Raw genomic sequence first — 22,521 nt, 5'->3', positions numbered from 1 at the left:
TAAATTTATATTAAAGTTAACTGTAATAATATTATGAAAAGGATAGGTTGCTACTCATAATATAGCAGAGATGCTGAGTTGCAGATAGGCACAACAGAAATATTGTCAAACATGTAAGTTTTCAGTCAAAAAGGCCTTCATTAGAATAGGCAACACACACATGTACACTCACACAAATACAACTCATGCTCACATGACCAGTCTCTGGCTGCCAAGGCCAGACTGTGAGCAGCAGCGCATGATGGGAGAAGCAGTCTGGGTGATGGGGGTAAGGAGAAGGCTGGGGTGGGAAGGCACAGGAATAGCAGATTAGGGGCTGGGGATGGTAAACTGCTGCTTGTGAAAGCATATAGGGACGAGGTGTAGAGAGTGTTGGGCAGCTGGGTGAGGTGGGGAGATTAGACAGACTCCCTGCCCCAGCCTCCTCCTTACCCCCACCACCCAGATTGCTTTTCCCATCACACACTGCTGCTCGCAGTCTGGCCTCATGAGCCAGAGACTGTGATCGTGTGTGTGTGTGTGTGTGTGTGTGTGTGTGTGTGTGTGTGTGTGTGTGTGTGTGTGTGTGGAGGGGGGGAGGTGGGGTGAGCAGCCATCTATCCTTTTCATAATATTGTCAATATTCCATCCTGGATTTTCCATTGTTAAAAATTAACTGTAAACTACACTGCAGCTATTGCAACACTATGAAGATGGCAAGCCACAAACATCAAATTGTCATTAAATGTACAACATAATTAGATTAGCATATCAGCACAAAGGCACAAAGTGGGTGGGAGTAATGCCAAGTGCAGTTTGAGTATGAGATAAGATAACACAGTGGGTTTCTCATTCATAAATTGCATTGAAATGATGGTTGTTTGTGAGGTCATGTAACAGCTTGTTTTAGGAGGAGAGACAATTATCAGCACGTGTTGGAAATGGACAGCAGCAGGAGTGTGGCCTATCGAGAGTGTGGTTTATCATTGTTTGATAATGCTGCTTGTTTAGGTTGGGATCCCACGAGTGTCATGCAAACAGGGAACCAGTGGGTTCAAGTGGGCCATTTTCGATGCCATGCAGAATCTCAGTCACCACACGCAACTAGTACCCAAGAGGACAAACATACTATTCAGTTGGCTGTGCAGGATCGTGCAGCCATTTTGAGTACGTTAGTCAGGAAATGGGCATTTGCATCAAGACAAATAGTCACACAAATAGTGTGATGATGTCTGGAGCATCACTGACTGTCAGCATAGTGATCATTTGTATATGTGGTGCCTGTTCTTTTGGACATGTCTGGAAGAACAGATACCATTTTTATCCTGCAGCCACTGTGAATCAAGACACAAAGGAACTGAAGACATTAGCTGCCAGTGGGCATTACATCAATTGGACAAGTCGAAAATATGTGCCAGACTGGGATTCAACCCTACGTCTCTTGCTTACTAGGCAGATATCGTGACCATTATGCCGTCCGGTCACAGTGGTCACAACAACCACATGGACTACCCTAGCCCACATCCCATCAGACCTGAAGTCTCAACTTGTACCACACACTGCTGATGTAGCGCCCCTGCAACATCTCACCAATCCCTGTAAGAGTTTGAGCTCAGAGTGCATCTACACTGAAGGAATCATTGCCCGTCTTTATCTTAGTTATACAGGGTGAACATTAATAAAACCAATGAACTGCAGGGATGGATTCCTCACTGGAAATGGAGGAAAAAAGGTCCTACAAACATTTGTCCAGAAATGCATCATTGCCGCAGTAGCTGACACTGACAACTGAAAGTTCCTCTGACCATGTGCTGTGTGTTCCTTGTATGTTGCAGGCTGAGTGATTGATACATTGTACTGTAAGCAGCAGAATGGTCTGTTATTCACGTTGGCAACAAACCGAGACAATGTTCATGTAGGGCCATGCAGATGGAAATGGTCAAGAGGCAGGACGTCAGTACCACAACAAATACCCTCACAGACACTAACCACATCAAGCAAAATTTCGAGCCCTTTTTGGGTGTTTGCGTGATCATGGATCCTTCCAGACAGACGAACATGCAGGGAGGCAGTGGTCTGTATATACACCAGATTACACCAGATTTGAAGGACCAGATTCTAAAGGATATTGAGATGAACCCTAGTATAAGTTACAAGAAAGTTGCCCACCAACACGGTCTAAGCCAAAGTACGACTATGTGTATCCTACATGACAACTGCTAGAAAGTGCAAAGATTATCAGCAATGGATTTCCCTCTATGGAAAGGATAATGTCAATGGTTTTTGCACCAGACCATCACAATTATGGGATTTCTGACATCAGTCCCTTTTACCAACAAAGTGACCTGTAACAGAACTGACATCATCAGCCTGCGTAATTGTCATCTGTGGGCTGCAAACATGACACGTGGTCAGAGGAACTTTCATTCATCAGTGCCATCTACCATGGCAATGACCCATTTCCCAACACTTGTTCATAGGACCTTTTTTCCTCAATTTCCAATCAGAGATCCATCCCTGCATTTTGTCAGTTTTATTAATGTTCTCCCTGTACGTATATATCAGGCTTGTTCTTTCAGACATGTCAGACACCACATATATATGATTAAGATGAAGATGGCCAATGGTCCCTCGAGTGCAGATGCACACCAAGCTTGAACTCTTATGGGAATCAACAAGATGTCATGAGTAATGAGGCTAAGGAGCAGGAGCACTACATCAGTAGAGTGTGGTATAAGTCGAGATTTTGGGTCTGATGAGAGGTGTGCTAGAGTAGTCTGTCTGGCTGTGGTGATCACTGTGTCTTGGCGGCAAAGGGACCAGTGCATCAGCCTAATAAGCAAGAGACTTGGGTTCGAATCCCAGTCCAGCACAAATTTTCGATTTGCCCCACTGGTATAAATCAGTGCCCACTGGAAGCCAATGTTTTTAATTCCCTTGTTCCTTGATAATGACCCTTGTTGAGGCTTTCACTGATGCAGCAACAGAGAGAGGAGTGTCATTAGTGGTTTGACCAATGCTAATGCTGGACATAGGAGTGGCACCACATCATCTTTTCAGATGAGTACCAGTTCAGCATACAGTGTCATGATAAACTTATTCTTCTGTGGAGGATCTAAGAAGAATGAACACTGCATTCATCACCACCATATGGGGTCATCATCTAGCTTGACGTCCGCCCCTGGTAGCTGAGTGGTCAGCGCGACGGACTGTCAATCCTTAGGGCCCGGGTTCGATTCCCGGCTGGGTCGGAGATTTTCTCCACTTAGGGACTTGGTATTGTGTTGTCCTAATCATCATTTCATCCCCATCGACATGCAAGTCGCCAAAGTGGCGTCAAATCGAAAGACTTGCACCAGGCAAGTGGTCTACCCGACGGGAGGCCCTCGTCACACGCCATTATTATTATCTAGCTTGACGGTATGGAATGCCATTAGCTAAGTAACACAATCACCTCTGGTTCCTGTTGCCAGTAAATAGGACAGCAGCTCTCACATTTTTTATGTATTTGGGGCCAATTGCTGAATAAAGTATCCATATCTGTCATCCAAGATCAATTTGACTAGATGCTCAGCTGTCTTAGAGCCATTGATCTTCTTGACAGGTCTTCTCTGTGTACTAAATTGCACACCCAGTATGCCCCCAATCACCTACAAATCTCATTATACACTCCTGGAAATGGAAAAAAGAACACATTGACACCGGTGTGTCAGACCCACCATACTTGCTCCGGACACTGCGAGAGGGCTGTACAAGCAATGATCACACGCACGGCACAGCGGACACACCAGGAACCGCGGTGTTGGCCGTCGAATGGCGCTAGCTGCGCAGCATTTGTGCACCGCCGCCGTCAGTGTCAGCCAGTTTGCCGTGGCATACGGAGCTCCATCGCAGTCTTTAACACTGGTAGCATGCCGCGACAGCATGGACGTGCACCGTATGTGCAGTTGACGGACTTTGAGCGAGGGCGTATAGTGGGCATGCGGGAGGCCGGGTGGACGTACCGCCGAATTGCTCAACACGTAGGGCGTGAGGTCTCCACAGTACATCGATGTTGTCGCCAGTGGTCGGCGGAAGGTGCACGTGCCCGTCGACCTGGGACCGGACCGCAGCGACGCACGGATGCACGCCAAGACCGTAGGATCCTACGCAGTGCCGTAGGGGACCGCACCGCCACTTCCCAGCAAATTAGGGACACTGTTGCTCCTGGACCATTCGCAACCGTCTCCATGAAGCTGGGCTACGGTCCCACACACCGTTAGGCCGTCTTCCGCTCACGCCCCAACATCGTGCAGCCCGCCTCCAGTGGTGTCGTGACAGGCGTGAATGGAGGGACGAATGGAGACGTGTCGTCTTCAGCGATGAGAGTCGCTTCTGCCTTGGTGCCAATGATGGTCGTATGCGTGTTTGGCGCCGTGCAGGTGAGCGCCACAATCAGGACTGCGTACGACCGAGGCACACAGGACCAACACCCGGCATCATGGTGTGGGGAGCGATCTCCTACACTGGCCGTACACCACTGGTGATCGTCGAGGGGACACTGAATAGTGCACGGTACATCCAAACTGTCATCGAACCCATCGTTCTACCATTCCTAGACCGGCAAGGGAACTTGCTGTTCCAACAGGACAATGCACGTCCGCATGTATCCCGTGCCACCCAACGTGCTCTAGAAGGTGTAAGTCAACTACCCTGGCCAGCAAGATCTCCGGATCTGTCCCTCATTGAGCATGTTTGGGACTGGATGAAGCGTCGTCTCACGCGGTCTGCACGTCCAGCACGAACGCTGGTCCAACTGAGGCGCCAGGTGGAAATGGCATAGCAAGCCGTTCCACAGGACTACATCCAGCATCTCTACGATCGTCTCCATGGGAGAATAGCAGCCTGCATTGCTGCGAAAGGTGGATATACACTGTACTAGTGCCGACATTGTGCATGCTCTGTTGCCTGTGTCTATGTGCCTGTGGTTCTGTCAGTGTGATCATATGATGTATCTGACCCCAGGAATGTGTCAATAAAGTTTCCCCTTCCTGGGACAATGAATTCACGGTGTTCTTATTTCAATTTCCAGGAGTGTATATTCTTCCCACAATACAGAACAATTAAAATTCCATTATTTGCTATCCCTCCTGATTTTGCAGTTTTTATGCACAGCAGTGTATAATTAACAATAGTTTGCAGCTATTCCAGTCTATGCAAAGAGCTCTGAGCACTATGGGACTCAACTTCTGAGGTCATTAGTCCTATGCAAAGAATCAGCATGTTCCTTAGCACATCAGCTGTGAGAATTGGTTCATTTCATTTTACAAAAACAAATTCAATACATTATGTACAGAAGTATACCAAGTGTTTAAACTATTTTAATTTTACAGAGAAAACTCTGCTAAGAAAGTTAGGTGATAAGGAAAAAGCTATTCTCAAGTGGCAAATGTTTTGATGTGTATTTAAAGTGTCTCATTACCTGCACAGACTGGAAAAGCAAGCAATGTTTGAAACAAATCTAAAACTGTAATCAAACAATTTCTTTAAACATTTTTCAAATAATTTCTGACAATATGGGCAGCATTCTCACAAGGGAAACTCCCCATCGCACTGTCCTCAGATTTAGTGGTAAGATGGCCCCTGTGGATAGCCCGTCAAAAACTGAACACAGATCAAGCATGAAACCAGGAGGAAAGTGTACTGAACCGTGAAAGAAGAAGCAAAATCAAAACATTGAGCAGCCTAAGCTCAAGATGTGCAACACTGAGTGCAGTTGTATAGGCAGTGGCATTGTGGTTATGTGGTCACAGTGTTGGACTGCAAAGGGGGAGATCCGTCTTCAAATCTCCCTCGTTCCCCTTCCCCTCCCCCCTCAAAATTATGTACTGTCTATACAGTCATGATGTGTCTGTTCACTGTATTCAAATTTGTGTCTGTGTCATGGCTTAACATCTGTTTGCAAAAGTGAGGTGTACAGAAGGAACCTCCATGTGTAGTTACCTCCTATTTGTTCTACACAAGTACCACAAGTTATGACTTTTGCATTCCATTTTGGAAGTTTTCAGTCTGAAATTCCTTTGATGTAACATAGTTCACACCTGTTTATTTGTTGTCTTTATTTCTGTGGGAGGTCTATGTGACACATTGCCTGCTCTCACTATTCATCACATTTACTTGTGAAGGTAATATATTCTTACCGCATGACTCATATTCTATAATCAATGTATAGTATGACTACAGAAGGATAACAGACATATCAATGACTGGGTAGAAAGTTTATAATTTTGTGAATAAAAAAATTGGGAGGAGGGAGATTTGAACATGGATCTCAGACTTCATACTCCAACACCGTGACCACATAACCACAACATTATGGTTCTTGGCATTTGCTTGATGTTGAATATGTTGAGCGTGAACTGTTAACTGTTTCAATTTTGCCTCTTTTTCACAGTTCAGTACACCTTCTTCCTGGTTTCATGCTTGATCTGTGTTCAGTTTTTGACAGGCTATCCACTGAGCCATTTTACCACTAAATCCGAGAGGAGTGTGAGGGGGAGTTAAGTTAATTTTTTTTTTTTTAATTCCTAGAACACAGTTTTTTCCTTAAACAATTAAAGCACAATAATTAATTTCTATTGCTTTCTACAACCATCTTCTGATTGCCCAAACCATAAAAACTATCTTCACTAACTGTAATTGTGCAGTTACATGCATTCGTATTGTGGAGCAACAAGGTTATGATATTATGTAATTTCAAACATTATCTTTAGCAAGCCAGGTTATAAATGATAATTTCACAATTTGACAGTAATAAGGAAGGCAAATGGTCAGTTGCATTTGTAAAAATTGTATCAAAAGCCCATTATTTGCAATAGTACAGCAGGTATTATAGTGATAACAGTTTATGCAACACTGAGTTGCTTGATGTTGCATATGTTGAGCGTGAACTGTTCACTGTTTCAATTTTGCTTCTTTTTCACAGTTCAGTACACCTTCTTCCTAGTTTCATGCTTGATCTGTGTTCAGTTTTTGACAGGCTATCCACTGAGCCATTTTACCACTAAATACCTTATCTTCATTCTCCTTATGTGCAGTGTATCTTGGCAGCAGTAGAATCATTCGGGAGTTGGCTTCAAATGCCATTTCTCTAAATTTTCTCAGCTGTTCTATAGCCTGGCTGACATAGGAGTGACCCAGCTTGACATGTAAAATAGTCATCTTTATAAAATTTGCTCAAGTTGAAGAATAAAAGTGAAATGCAAGAAGCCCAATGGGACATGTTGTACCAGGCTGGTCGGGCATCTGACATTTCACCTCTGTTCTTTAACCAGTGCAAATTTTATGAAGATGAAATACACCAAGCTGGGTTACTCCTGTGTAACCCAGGTCATGGAGCAGCTAACAATTCTTGTAACTGTTGCATACACTGTTCTCACTATAGCACCTGCTGTACAATTGCAAGTAATGGACTTTTGATTCAATCTTTACTAATGTAACTGGCCATTCTATATCTACATCTATGTCCACATCCACATCCACATACTCCACAAGCCACTGTATGATGTGAGTCAGAGGGTATCCTGTACCATTACTAGTCATTTCTTTTTCTGTTCCATTCGCAACCAGAGTGAGGGAAAAACGACTGCCTAGAGCCCTAATTTCTCATACCTTATCTTCATTCTCCTTATGTGCAGTGTATCTTGGCAGCAGTAGAATCATTCGGGAGTTGGCTTCAAATGCCATTTCTCTAAATTTTCTCAGTTGTGTTCCTTGAAAAGAATGCCACCTTCCCTCCAGTGATTCCCATTTGAGTTCTGAAACATCTCCATAATACTTGCGTGTTGTTCAAATCTACTGGTAACAAATCTAACTGCCTGCCTCTGAATTGCTTCTATGTCTCTCTTTAATCTGACCTGGTGCTGATCCCACATACTTGAACTGTACTCAAGAATGGTTTGCACTAGTGTCCTACGTGTGGTCTCCTTTACAAATGAACCAGACTTTCCAAAAATTCTCCCAGTAAGCCAAAGTCGACCATTCCCCTTCCCTACTACAGTTGTTACATGCCACTCACTCCACTTCATATTGCTTTGCAGTGTTATGCCTAGATATTTAATCAGTGGGACTGTGTCAAGCAGCGCACTACTAATACTGTATTCAAACATTATGGGCTTCTTTTTCCTACTACTCTGTATTAACTTACATTTTTCTACATTTAGAGCTAGCTGCCATTTATCACACCAACTAGAAATTTCATTACTGTCACTTTGCGAGATTATGGTTTACATCCTACCTTGCTCACAATTATGTTTGCAACTACACAATATCATAACCTTGTTGGCCACAATATGACTGCATGCAGTTGCACAATTACAGCTATGATGACAGCACAGGCATGCATTTTTTTGGTTATGTCATGTTTTTCAAATTTTGATGATGGAAGCCTATGTTCAGGGTAACAATTATTGAACTATATAAAGAAAGAAAAAAAAAAAAACATAAATTAGTTACAAATTACTGTGTGCACACACTTTATTCAACATGTAAATGTCACTACAGATATTCGGATTTAGGTTATGACATGTTTGATATGAATGCCACCATTGGCGATATTGTAGTGCAGACAAATAGCAAAATTCTGCAAGACCTGTTGAAGGTCAGAACATTGATGCTGTCAATGACCGTCTAATTGGCTGTTTCCAGTGCAGCAATGGTTTTGGGGTTATCGCTGTACATCTTGTCTTTAATATAGCCCCACAAAAAGGTGTCACATGCGTTCAGATCTGGAGAATATGGCAGCTAATCGAGGCATGTGCCATTTGCCTCTGGGTACCCCGGAGCCAGAATGCGGTCCTCAAAGTGTTCTTCCAGGATATCAAACACTCTTCTGCTTCGGTGCAGTTGAGATCCATCTTGCCTGAACTACATCTTGTTGAAATCAGGGTCACCTTGGATAATGGGGATTAAATCATCTTCAAGAGCCTTCACATACTGTTCAGTAGTCATGGCACCATCAAGGAATATTGCACCGATTCTTCTGTGTCTGGACATTGCACATCACACAATCATCCATTGGAGAGACTTCTCAATCATGAAATCGGGATTCCCAGTCCTCCAAACGCATCAGTTTTGTTTATTGATGAACCCATCCAAATGAAAATGGGCTTCATCACTAAACCGAACCATACTAATTCCCATCATGCTCAATTGCCAATCGTGCAGTTTGAACGTCCTAATGTGAACTGTTCAGAAGTTATGAAGACTTTACTTCATATAGATCAATAATTGTCACCATGTATGTTTGTCTACTGAATCTAAAAATGACCTGAGGTCTTTTTTTTTTTTTTTTTTTTTTTTGCATATCACAATTTGTCAAAATGTGTTATGTATCAACAAAAAATCACAAATATAAGATGTACTGACACATTTCAATACATAGGAAACACTGTCATCAGTCAGTTTATGTAGAAAACGAATCTTTGACATCATACACCAGCAGATGGCAGCACTTTCATTATTAAATGTCTTGTACATCTTGGGGCGTTCTCCTGTTTTATTTCATTGTTGGTTGTCCTTAATGTTGATGCACTGTGTTGCTACACTGGCTGAAAAATGGGGGGTGGAAGATGAACACTGACTACTTTAAATGTTGTAGCCGACAGGTGCACATTTGCGTTTCACAGCTCTTTACTTTCACTGTTCACATCCCCCCAATAATACACAGTAATATGGCCAGTGCACTATTGTTTAACTTTTGATAAGTCTCATTAATAGGTTCCAGGCACACATCCACATACTGCTACAATAGTTTACTGCTGGACATCTACGAGCAGTAAAAACCTTACCACATATTTCACAGTCTTTCAAATAAATTGAACAGATACTGTCATTGCTTTAACACACAGCCTGTTGGTGTAACTCTTATTTCACAGTTAAGTTGATGCATTGGTGTTGATCTAACCAATATTGGTTCCGCATCTGAAACTCGGTTGTGGACTGACTGTCTTGGGACCAAAAATTGGGCCCTTATGTATCTGCACAATAATAGGCACTGAAACTACACATTGTTTGATGTTTAATTTATGGAAATTACAATTAAAAGTGAACTCATTAAATTAAATGAATACATCGAAAAATTGCATCTTTTTAACAGTTTCTTCTACTACAAGAGTTAGGCCAAATTATTTGTTTAAATGGTGAAATTAACAGATATCATTATGCAAACAATACTTTTGACAAAGCTGTTAATTACTCTGGAAATAATTAGGGGCTGGCTTTTCTAACTTTTTTTGAATAGAGCCAAAAAGATCCTTTAAGAACACTATTAGCTGTTCCTCCAAATTTTAATGTTTATAAGTCAACAATAGAATTTAAGATACAAAACAATTACTGATCTCACCCTATAACAAAAGATACTAACTAGGAATAGTCAAAATAAATTAGAAAATCAAATAGATACGTAAAACTAAGCACAAAATTAGACCTGGTGTTATATTCTTTAAAATTGAGGACCAACCTGTCTCTTTTATGAAAATGCAGATTATACTCCTGTATGTTAATGGTAATTAGTTAAAAGTGAAAAAATGAATTTTAAGGAGGCAGATGGCAAAACAAGAGGGGAAGTAACGTCATAATCTCAACTGTCAGTGTTTCACAACTGTTCATACGTATCCTCTGCGATCAAAAGTGTTTGTGTTGGCAGATGTATGCTAATAGGCAAACATACAGGTTGTAAATGGCATCAAGAGACTGTAAAAATTGGTATTGCCACTTACATGTCAGTCATACAGTGAGTCGACCTTACTGTCACACCCGCACACTACGTTCAGAACATAGGCTATGGTAATGGTGTTGTGACAGGTACTGATAAAGTATTAGTTTGCCATAAATGTATTTATTCTACACAAAAGGGTAAATGAACAGGTGACAAAACAAAGTCTGATTGCAATGTCTCTTAACTGCCAGTCGCAGTAAGACCTTTACACAATAGTTCCACTCAAACACTGTCAAAAATGGCTCTAAGCACTATGGAGCTTAACATCTGAGGTCATCAGTCCCCTAGACTTAGAACTACTTAAACCTAACTAACCTAAGGACATCACACACATCCAGGCCCGAGGCAGGATTCGAACCTGCAACCGTAGCAGTAGCTCAGTTCTGGACTGAAGTGCCTAGAATTGCTTGGCCACAGCAGCCAGCAAACATTGTCCTGGAGCGTTAACAATCTACAGTGATGAGTTCACTGGCCAATCACGTGACTGCAGGAGAATGTCTGACATGTCTCCAGAAGGAAACACACTTCCTTCATGATCATGGGGCACTGTGTATTATGTGGATGTGATGAAGATAAAGTGGAAATGAACAGAAAGCACCAAAGAGACTGTTGTATATGTTGCTGGGGACCTCCCCTTAAGCTCAACCCATGTGGTCCATGTTTTACAGAAATTAATCTGTTCTCAATGCCTGAAGCTGCAGAAGTATATGGACACAAACATGAGTTCTGGAGCTACAATGGACAAGCAGCCAGGTACATGGGAGGTGATGGCCAGACCTCAACTGGATAAGATGTGCTCACAACATGTCCTACAGGAGACAGGGTGTCTACAGCACTCGGTGGCTGGACTGTTGTTACGATACAGCACGGCCATTTGCAATGGATGTGGCAGCAGACAGTGTGACATAGTCTGCTGGGAGCAGTGCTGGGGCTGGCCCAGGCACCTGTAGTGCACAGCCTGAGTGACTGTGATGGCTGGCTGCAGAAGTTTGGGTGGGGCTGAGCAGCATGTGGCACAGCAATGATAGATCGCAACATGTGTGTGTCCTGGGCAGACACGGGTGCAGGCTCGTGACAGGCTGATGGTGGAGAAAGTGTCGTCCATTGACAAATCTTCCACTGGATCAAAGAAGTGAATGGCAGCAGGAGCAGTCAAGACATAAGCCGGCTTGACTTGGTTGAGTGACACCTCAATCTGCTTGCCGTTGCACTCAGTGTCGAGTTCTCTTTTGCTATGGATGCTGATGTGATGTGGTAGGGTGGCTGAAGTGATGACTGTACCACGTTGGTACGCAGCATGACATGTGTACAACACTGTACACTGGCATGTACAAATACTATGGTGGTGCATGCGGTTGGAGGTGGGCCATGTGGCTGCAGAGACGTTCTGCCATAGGAGCCAATGCATCATGGGGTACCTCCTCCACAAAATCACCAGGGATGGTGAGGGATTGTCCGTAAACAAGGTCGGCAGGTGAAATGTCAATCTCTACTTTTGTGTTACTCGAGGGGGAGCAGTACCAGTAGGAGAGTTTCTGCCCAGGCGGTGGCGTGGCAAGTTTCGGAGGCTTTCAGTGTTTGATGGAGCCACTCGACCATGCCATTAGACCTCAGGTGGTAGCTAGTAGTTATGTGTAACTGCATGCCACACAATCATGTGTATGAACAGTGCACAGTCAAACTGGCAGTCACGATCCATTGTGACATGACTGGGCAGCTGAAGCATGCCACCCAGGTTTCGACAGAGGCAGTGGCAACGATCTCAGTGGTGATGTCTACTATGGCCATAGCTTCCGGCCAGTGTGTGAAGTGGTCCACCATTGTCAGCAGATAACGCTTGCCTTACAAGAGAGGCAGCGGACTCGTGATGTTCACATGGATGTGTGTGGAATGGAGTTTGCTGCCAGGAAAGTTGCCGAAGGGAGGGTAGGTGTTCCTCCCGACTATGACATGCCGGCGTGCAGTGCAGGTGTGTGCCCATCAACAGCAGTCTTTCATTTGTCCTGCCCAGATGAAACACAAGGCCACAAGTGACACAAGGCCACAAGTGACACAATGCTGTTGATGCCAGGGTAAGAAAGTCCGTGGACACAATCAAAAGCACTGTGTCAGAATTTCTCCAGGAGAAACAGGCAGTGAGTGCCTGTTGAAATGTCACACCAAGTCTTGCAGGCAGAGCTGGGAATGGGCACGAGCTTGAGTTGTAGGCCACTTGAAGTGTTGTGGCAGAAGCTGTCCAGCTGTTTGTCAGTCACCTGTTCTTGGGTAACATCTTCAAAGTTCACAGGAGGAGAGAGAATGGCACAAGCATGGGACAAGCAGTCAGCAATGATATTGTCAATGCTGGAGATATGGCAGATTTCCATGGAAAACTGTGACATATACTCCAACTGCCGGAATTGGTGTGGCAAACACTTGGTACTGTTGTTCCAAAACACGTGAGTTAGAGGCTTGTGGTCGGTGAAAATCATAAATGGACAGGCTTCTTGAGACAGGCAGAAGTATTTCATTGCCTTGAACAATGCAAGCAACTCATGATCATATGCACTTCCAGTGTGCTATGACTGATACGTTACATGAGAAGAAACCAAGTGGCTGGCAGCTACCACTGACACGTTGTTGAAGCCCTGCACCTATGGCTGTCAAACTAGCATCCATGACCATGGTCATTTCATCATCATGCATAGGGTGAGCAAACAGCGTCATTTCTGAGAGGCTCCATTTGGAATCAGTAAAGTTTTTCTCTGCTGATTCCATGGGAGTTCTTCCCTTCGAGGTGGGTCTGTGTAGAGCCACGGTCAAGGTTTCCAGTACTGTGGCATCATTGGGCAGTTGGTGCTGTTAAAAATTTGTCATTCCAAGGTAGTACTGTGAGTCTTTGTGGATCTTTCAGTGTGGCGTGTTCAAGATCGCCTATGCCTTTTTCCAGTAAGGGTGTGGATCCGCTAGAGTTGATTAAATGCCGTAGAATCTAAATTTCAGTGACCCCAAGTATTCTTTTTGAGGAGTTAATGATGATGCTGGCCTCACTCAGGTACCAAAAGATGGTCATTATGTGGTGACAATGAAATTTTGGTGACTTTGAATAGACCAAGATATTGTCGAGATGTGCGAAACACCATAATAAGCATAGGCAAACACCATCCAGAGGAAGCTTCTACGTCTGGACACCATTCAAAAGGCCGAACGTCATGTAAATCCTTTAGAAAAGACCAAAGAGTGGGATAATTGCGCTGTTTTCTGAACATCTCCAGGTGCCACACGGATCTGCATGAACACCTTCACACTGTCAGTTTTGCTGAATATAACTAAGTCCACCAAGGTATGACTAAAGTCCTACAGGTGTAGCACTGGATATCAGTCCAGCACCATTCCTGCATTTAGGTGACTCAGTTCTGAAATTTGCCCAGTACGTCTGCATACAGACCAAGGGACCTCAGTAGTTTAATGCTGAAGAAAGCAACCAGCCATCACTGTCTCACTATTTTCAAATTTGTTGTCAAATCCATCAGCTGGGCATTCATGATTTTGGCTAATAAGTTGCAGTGGTCATGGAAATGTGCACCCAGGATTGGCTCGTTGACATCAGCTATAGTGAACCTCCACAAGAATGTGCAGTGCAGCCTGAAGTCCAAATTTTGGTGATGTGTGCCACATGTTTTTATTTTTGAATTGTTTGCCACCATAAGAGGTAGTGCCTCTGCCTTCCGGCAGTCTTGTTGTGTGGATTGGGGGAAAAGACAGACAGATCAGAACCTGTGTTGACAAAGTACTTCACACTTCCAGCTCGTTACATTACATATGGACGCCTGAATATTGCACTGCAGCTGGAGGTGTCTATGCCAGATTGCAGCTGGCTTTTGGGTGCAAGAAGGGAGGCCAACACCATCCTTTCATCACCAAAGTGGGAATGATACTAGCAAAAGCCACTTGGCTGCTTCTCTGGTGCCAGTGGGGTGCCGTTCTGACAGCTGGTACTGTGTTACTACTTGCATGAGATGGATTGACGGCAGCAGAATCTGCTGCCACTACAGCACCTGCTGCCCTCTTTCCACAAGTGTGCCAGCTGGTCAACATGCATGCTAAATGTTGCCAACCATGCAGCCAAGTTCTGAACCATGCCGGTGGTTGAGGAAGTTGCATGCCCCAGCAACATTATCTGTATGCTCGTTCCAATTTAATTTATTTGTAATTTTTAATCCCAGAGAATTTAGTTGACTTTACAGCCTTTAGATTTGTATGATTTATCATGTAACTAAAATTTAGTAAATTTTTTGTAGTGCTCGTGCGGAAAACTTCCTATGTTTCATTATTTAGAGGTTATTGCCACTTTTTGCGTCTTTCATATGTCTTCCTAAATCATTTTGCAAGTCAGTTTGATCATCTGATGTCTTTACATGAAGTTTGGTACATGGCGGCAGCATCATTTGCAATCAATCTAAGAGGGCTGCTCAAATTGTATCCTCAGTTGTTTATGTAGATCAGGAACAACAGAAAGACTAAAAAACTTCCTTGGGGAATGCCAAATACTACTTCTGTTTTACTTGTTGACTTTCCCTCAGTTATTATTAACTGTGACCTTTCTAACAGGAAAGCATGAATCCAATCACACACAACTGAGATGATACTCCATAGGCATGCAATTTAGTTAGAAGTCACTTGGTAGTAATGGTATTAAAAGACCTCTGGAAATCTAAAAATATCAATTTGATGTCCCCAGTCTACAGCACCCATTACTTCCTGAGAATAAAGAGCTAGTTGTGTTTCACAAGAATAATGTTTTCTGAATCTGTATTGGCTATTTCTTCAAAGCGATTCATTATCTTGAACACAATGTGTATTCCAAAATCCTTCTGTAAATTGACGTAACTGAAGAGAGTCTGTAATTCAGCAGATTACTCCTATTCCCTTTCTTGGGTATTGGTGTGACTAGTGCAACTTTCCACTCTTTGGGTTCGGATATTTCTATGGGGAAACAGTTGTATATGATTGCTAACTACGGAGCTATTGTATCAGCACACTCTGACTGGTATACAACCTGGACTGGAAGCCTTGCCTTCCGTAAGTGTTTCAAGCTGATTCACTACATTGAGGATATCTATCTATACCTCTAAGTAGTTCTTGTTGGCAGTTGCCCTTGATTCAAATGTGAATCATAACCTGTTCTTGATTTTAAGTTACATGTTCATGAGATACCTTTCTGCAGCTGCATAGCTAGCCTGCTCATTCGTACGAGGTCACCTATCTATCCCTCCCCCCCCCCCCCCCCCCCCCTCTCTCTCTCTCTCTCTCTCTCTCTCTCTCTCTCTCTCTCTCGACACTTTAGATTTATACACAATATCCTGAAAATAACTGAACCATTATAAGAATCAATATGACATGATGCTGTCCCCATTCCATAATCGTCCCCAAAACTGTGGACACCTCGTATGAATGGCTTAATCAGGGGCATAAATAATGGTTGTCACTTGAATTGACTGAAGTAATCTCATCTCAAGTGCTTTTTTGTTGGGCCTCATAGTATAGCAGATACCGAAAGGTTGCAGGTTCAAATCCCAGTTGAACAATCTAGTTTTTCAGTTTGCCTTTAACCTAGCCTGCACCTCTGTGATGCGAGGGTTCCAGAGAAATAACATGTGGTTTGGATTCCACATTAAAATGTAGGTCCCCTTTGACTGGTGGGATAAATGGGAAGGTTAGGGGCACACAGTTGCTGAAGTGGCAGCCAATTGAAAGACTTGCACCAGGCTGTTGAGCACATGAAATAATTATTATTATTTTATATTTTTTGGTATTATTATTATTATTATTATTATTGCTTTTTTAAATAAATAAAACAATTTTTTGTTTATTTATATTCTTATTGCACTACAAAATGTTAAACTTATTTCTGCTGCACTCAGTATAATGCAAGGTATTAACAAATCTAAAAAAAAAGAGGCTGCAATAAGTAGTTTTCTCATCATTTATATAAAATTTTCCCTTTATTGTGTAGATGCATTTGAAACCAAAAATGTATCACGGTCAAAGAAAAGGGTTGTTTCACTATCTTTGTAGATGTTGAAATTGGGTGTGTGCACTAATCAGTAGCTGAGTAGAGTGTAATGTAAGTTCATTTTAATCACCCACATCTTTCTGCAGTGGGTTCCTTCATGTTCCAAATTACACATATTACATTACTGATACCTGAATGTTGCACATAGAGCAGAAATTATAGCACTTTTGTTTTAAATGCACAACTGTCCACAATACTGTAATGTTAGTTATAACACGCACACTTCTATCTATTTTCAGACACGGAAAAGCAAAAGTGAGACTGTATTTGAAGTAAGAACTAAAAAACTTGAGAATGTTCCCATAATAGATTTCTATCCTGTGGACTATGGTCTACCACATCAAGCATTTGGCTTCGAGGTGGGCCCAGTATGCTTCATATGATGTGATCATAGGTGTATTCCGGAGATAATTGACTGAACATAATATCTGAATGAATGTTGAAATAAATTTAAATGTAGTGTTCAACTGTATTGCTTGTGTGATGTGAAACTTATCAGATGCAATAGAAATTATATTGTGATGTTTATATTACATTAAAAACAGATTACAATATTGAAACAGATGAAAGTGTGCCTGAATTACAAAGTAAACTATAAGAAATGAGTAAATGGGTGATATATTTTAAAGAAGCACCAAAAAGTAAATCATTATATTTAATATTTAAGTTATTTATTGATATTAGACTTAGAACTGAATTACCTTGAGAAACTTTTGAAGCGTATTCAACGCAGCTCAGAGTGTGTGTTTGTAATGTTTAAACTCATTGTTGCATTCCATAAGTCATACTTCAAATGCAATTTTGCTACTTAGATACAGTATTTACTACTCAATTTGTCATTTGTGTGATCACAATGTAGAGTTAAGGGAGAGTAAAGTTATAATGCTCACATTCATTATGACTCGTATATCATAACTTGCATCAAGTACTACATCCCAAGTCAGTGTCAGAATTGTCCAATTTGGTGTTCTCATCACAAAGTGATGCTGAACATGAGACCTGGAAGTAATACTTTAAATTCTCATCACCACGTTTTAGTTAAATAATGATAATATTAAATATGTATCCACAATACAATTTTTAATATTTGTTAAATTTCCACATGAGGAATAGCACTGATAAAGCTGTCAATATGCAGATACCCAGAAGGTACACAGTGAATATGCCTCAGTGAGGTTTTCTGTAGATATATCATGAAAATTCTTTGTAATCTTTTTTAAGACAGTGACATTTCTAGACTTCTGCATCTTGACGCATTGTGAATATAATGCATAATGTTATAATACAATATACACCTGATGAAATTTTTATGTTCATAATGATACGATTATGTAACATCATATTATGTGTAGAAAGTTATAGTCTGTTAAGACATATTGTACTAAAGCCACATTATGTAACAACAGATTGGTAATACTATCCCTATAACTGGAGTTATTTAAAAACTGAATGGATACTGCAGCCACTAATGCAATTACATCATAGGTGGAAAAGACAAGTTTCTCCCATTTTACTGACTAGTAGAAAACTTTTATTCCAGTTATATGTAATAACGATCACTGAATTACTTCAAATGCACTGCCATTTTGTTCAAACTATTTGTATTTTTATTAGTTTTAAGATTGTAACTCTTAGACAAATGTATATGTTTTTGATTTTTCCTTTTTGTAAATAAAAATTAATTATAAAACACATTAGGAAATAAGTGGAATAATTATCCTTTGTAAACACACACATTTTGTACAGACATAGAAATGTAGCTGCAGACAGCAGTTCTCATGAATGACAACTGACTAAAATGTTCGAACGTATATTGCCAAGTTCATCTCCCAAACAACATCTGTATGTTGGATATGGTGAAATGTTCCATACTTCCACTTTTTGTTATGTTGTAACAGTAAAATGAAATATACAAATAACAACCAACTCGGAGTAGGAATAGTGCTCCACTACATGTACAAGCAATTCTAACCATAATTTAAACTTAATATGATACTAGCTGTACCACAATTATTGTGTGTGTAAATACCAGGAGTCTTCTTAAGTTGACGAATTTCAACACAACTAACTTCTTTAAATAAATATTTCAAGTATACCTGACTGTGTGGGCTTTGGGAGGACCACAAACAAATAGGTCTTTTGTTTCTAGCCAGCAAGCTCATAGAAACATCACATCTTTCAATGAGCTCACCTGGCTGAAAACCAATAACCTTAGTTAGCTCAACTCTCTGGCAGACATAATAAGTTTAGTTCAATCTTATTTCATAACTATCAGAGAACTATGATGTTGACGTAACAACATTTAGTATGCAGGTTAATGTTCCTCATAATACAGTATTTTCAGCCACACAATGAACCATAAAATCCTCTTCTGGAACTGAGGCAGCACAAAATCATGTGTGGAAACTTCAGTAGTTTACAGTGACAGGGAAAACAGAAAAGGGGGAGGAGTAACACGAATAAATCTGGGTCCAACCTCAGCAGCAATAGACATGATAGCAGAGGTCGTAATTAATATTGAACTGACATGGCAGATAATTACATACATAAAATAATCCAAATGTACCACATGGATAACGAGATCACTTTCCAAAATGTTCTATGGGAAAAAAAAAGCCTAATAGTGACTCCTTACAGTGTTTGTTTCCTTTTAAATATTTTGAACACAAATAATCCTTAGAATGATTCAATAGTTGTTGAATCCATGATAACTTTTGAACAGTTATCTTGCTGGGGTATTAATGGTTCGTTATGGTTAGCAGGTGTTGTCATTTCGTGAATGAACACCTAACACACTTGCAGAGTCAATTGCTTCAATCCCAAGGATTGCTTTGTACCTGCATGCTTCTACAAAATATCAGTATATTCAAGTACAGCCACATATGCCTCCACTAGCCCAGTAGAACTGGGACACAGCAAGCATCCCCACAGGTTACAAACTATTGCATTACATATCAACACTCAGTTGTCATCTTCACCTGCAGATTTCTTCTTTCCTTATAGCATAGGTACTTAAGGCTATATTTCTATCCACTGCAGCACAGAACATTTCATTACTGTAGCCACTGTATTCACTAAACCATGCAAAACTTAAGGTTTCCAATGTTTCTCCATGTAAAACGTCCACCAGTTTCATTGAACACAGACTCACTCAATGCCAGCTTGGCAGTTATTCTACAAACATACTCTGCATGCCATCATAAGTTGCGTAGTAGAGGGTACCTTGTACCACTGACAGTCATACCATTTCCTGTTCCTCTCTGAAAAGCAGCTGGGGGGGAAATGACTCATTGTATGTTCCAGTATGAGCCCTGATTTCTCTTCTCTTGTCTTCTATTATGTGGTCCATACACGAGATGTGTGTTGATGCCAGTGGGATCGTTCTGCAGACTGCCATAGATGTCAGTTCTCTAAGCTTTCTCAATAGTGATTTGCAAAAAGATCATCATCTTCTCACTAGGTATTCCCATTTCAGTTCCTTGAGCATTGCCTTAACACTCACATGTAGATCAAACATATCAGTAACAAATCTAGCGGCACACTTCTCAATTCCTTCAGTGTCATTTAATATGACCTGGTGGTGATCCCAAACACTTGAACAGTAGTCACAAGTGGAGTGCACGAGTGTTATGTACACAGTTTCTTTTATAGAGGAGCTTCCCTAAAATCTAACTTACATGCTCATTCCATTTCATATCAATTGGCAGTGTTCTTTCTAGTAATTTAATAGAAGTGACTGAAAAGCAGCACACCACTAATGCTTTATTCATACAGTATAGTGTTCTCTTTGCTATTCGTCTGCATTAACTTATTTCCCTCCACAATTAGAACTCACTTTTTTTTTTCCTCATGCCAGATGGAAATGGTTCAAATGGCTCTGAGCACTATGGGACTTAACATCTATGGTCATCAGTCCCCTAGGACTTAGAACTACTTAAACCTAACTAACCTACGGACATCACACAACACCCAGTCATCACGAGGCAGAGAAAATCCCTGACCCCGTCGGAAATCGAACCCGGGAACCCGGGCGCGGGAAGCGAGAATGCTACCGCATGACCACGAACTGCGGACTCATGCCAGATAGAAATTCTGTCCATGTCATCCTGTATCATCCTATAGTCACTCAATCACAACAATTACCTGTACACTACAACGTTATAAGCTAACAGTCATAGACTGCTGCTCACCCTATCAGTTAGATCATTTATGTGCATAGAGAACAAGAACAGTCGTCCATATAGGAGTCTGTGTGTCCATAGTATTCTCCTGTGGGAATGAAATTTTTTTTTAATGCAGAATTTAAAACTTCAACTCTTGCTTTCCCTGCTTTCCCTTCTTCTCCTTCTCCTCCTTTCTCCTCCTCCTCCGCCTCCTCCTCCTCCTCCTCCGTCTACATCTTCCTCTTCCTGTCATCTATTGCCACACCAGACTGACTAGAAGCCTTTGACCTATTTAATGATATTACATAGGACCAGAACCCACTAGAATTCCCAACAAGATGTTTCACCAACATATGTTGCAGGAAGTTGTGTATTTCATACATTGATTTTTTTTATAGTCACATGAATTTCTAACTTGCTTGTCACTCACCATTTGACACCACGTGAAAAGAACACGTAGCTTCAGAAATTTTACAGATTTAGTAAGCCTTATCATGTTCATCCCCCTTTCCACATACTCTCATTCCCAATTTATCTTTTTTTTTTGTATACAGGTTACATTAATTGCATGTTTCAAATTTTCAGTATATTGTTCAGTGCACACAGAAATAAAAACCAAAAAGGGAAAAGATACAGAAACTATAGGAATAAAAATAAAAGGCTTAAATGAGTCGTTTTATTGTATAATGTATATGCAATTTACAAGTTCACAATTTATGAAAAATTAGATAAATTATGTATACAGAACGTGTTTTTAAAGACTATGAAAAACTCATAGACAACATAACATTCAAGTACATCCTTGCCTCCAAAGAAAGGGGGTGGGAGGGGAGGGGAAGAAAAGATTATGTAAATTCCTGAGAATCCAAAGTACTTTCGCATTGACTGCAATTCCATGGTGTTACATTCCTTGAATTCCTGAAACAGAGAAGGATAGTAATTAAACAACATACACAGAGATATCGGTTTATTATTAACACAATTTCTGAGTTATGTATAGATGAACACACAAAATGAGAACAGTCAAATAAAACAGGTGAACAGTTGTAGTAGAAACATTTATAAATCTTTTCTAAAATATCATATGCTCTTTGTAGCACTATATTACTATATTGGAACTAATTTCATCATTATATATATACTCTCTCTCTCTCTCTCTCTCTCTCTCTCTCTCTCTCTCTCTCTCTCTCTCTCTCTGTAGCTGACTTTCTCGTCTTTGCCACCTCTTATCCTCAACCAGTGGACAGCCTCTCAATTTAATGTCTGAGTGACACCCTTCTCCTCAATCATTGCCAACCAGTTTCTGTTTCCTCCATTTATATCCAAAAGCTGCACGTATGTTGTTCAGCTTAAAGTTTCGGTACTGCCAAGAAATAGGAAACTCACCTGCTGAAAGTACAAGGAGTGTTCAATATTCAATGTACCATACTTTTCTCAGTCAATTTTGGTTGAAAAAATTGCCAAATTTGTTGTGGGACATCATGGAATATTCCCACTTCAGCCCCTATAGCTTTATGAAGTACAGATAGATGGCAGTGCTATATGTAGCCTTGAAAGTGGCATCTGTA

The 22,521-nt window shown here is 41.2% G+C and overlaps 2 protein-coding genes across 4 annotated transcripts in view; one reads left to right on the top strand and one right to left on the bottom strand.

Annotated features, from left to right (window-relative positions):
- LOC124556687 (collagen alpha-1(XI) chain-like) overlaps window positions 1–18,713 on the top strand; it is a 560,578-nt gene extending 541,865 nt beyond the window's left edge. The window contains exon 29 of the mRNA XM_047130656.1: window positions 17,030–18,713. Within this exon, the coding sequence (XP_046986612.1) occupies window positions 17,030–17,173 (144 nt within the window). The 3' untranslated portion in view covers window positions 17,174–18,713. The remainder of the gene's footprint in view (window positions 1–17,029) is intronic.
- A 2,902-nt stretch (window positions 18,714–21,615) lies between these two features.
- The window catches only part of LOC124556685 (protein FAM102A), a 460,608-nt gene continuing 459,702 nt past the window's right edge, over window positions 21,616–22,521 (bottom strand). For all 3 annotated transcript variants that reach the window (XM_047130653.1, XM_047130654.1, XM_047130655.1), the window contains one exon: window positions 21,616–21,871. The gene's annotated coding sequence lies outside the window, so the exon portion shown is untranslated. The remainder of the gene's footprint in view (window positions 21,872–22,521) is intronic.

Source organism: Schistocerca americana, chromosome X, assembly GCF_021461395.2.
Source record: "Schistocerca americana isolate TAMUIC-IGC-003095 chromosome X, iqSchAmer2.1, whole genome shotgun sequence".
In the NCBI taxonomy this organism is placed as follows: domain Eukaryota; kingdom Metazoa; phylum Arthropoda; class Insecta; order Orthoptera; family Acrididae; genus Schistocerca; species Schistocerca americana.
Note: the sequence above shows the minus strand (reverse complement) of the source record. Positions and strands in the feature narration are given on the sequence as shown.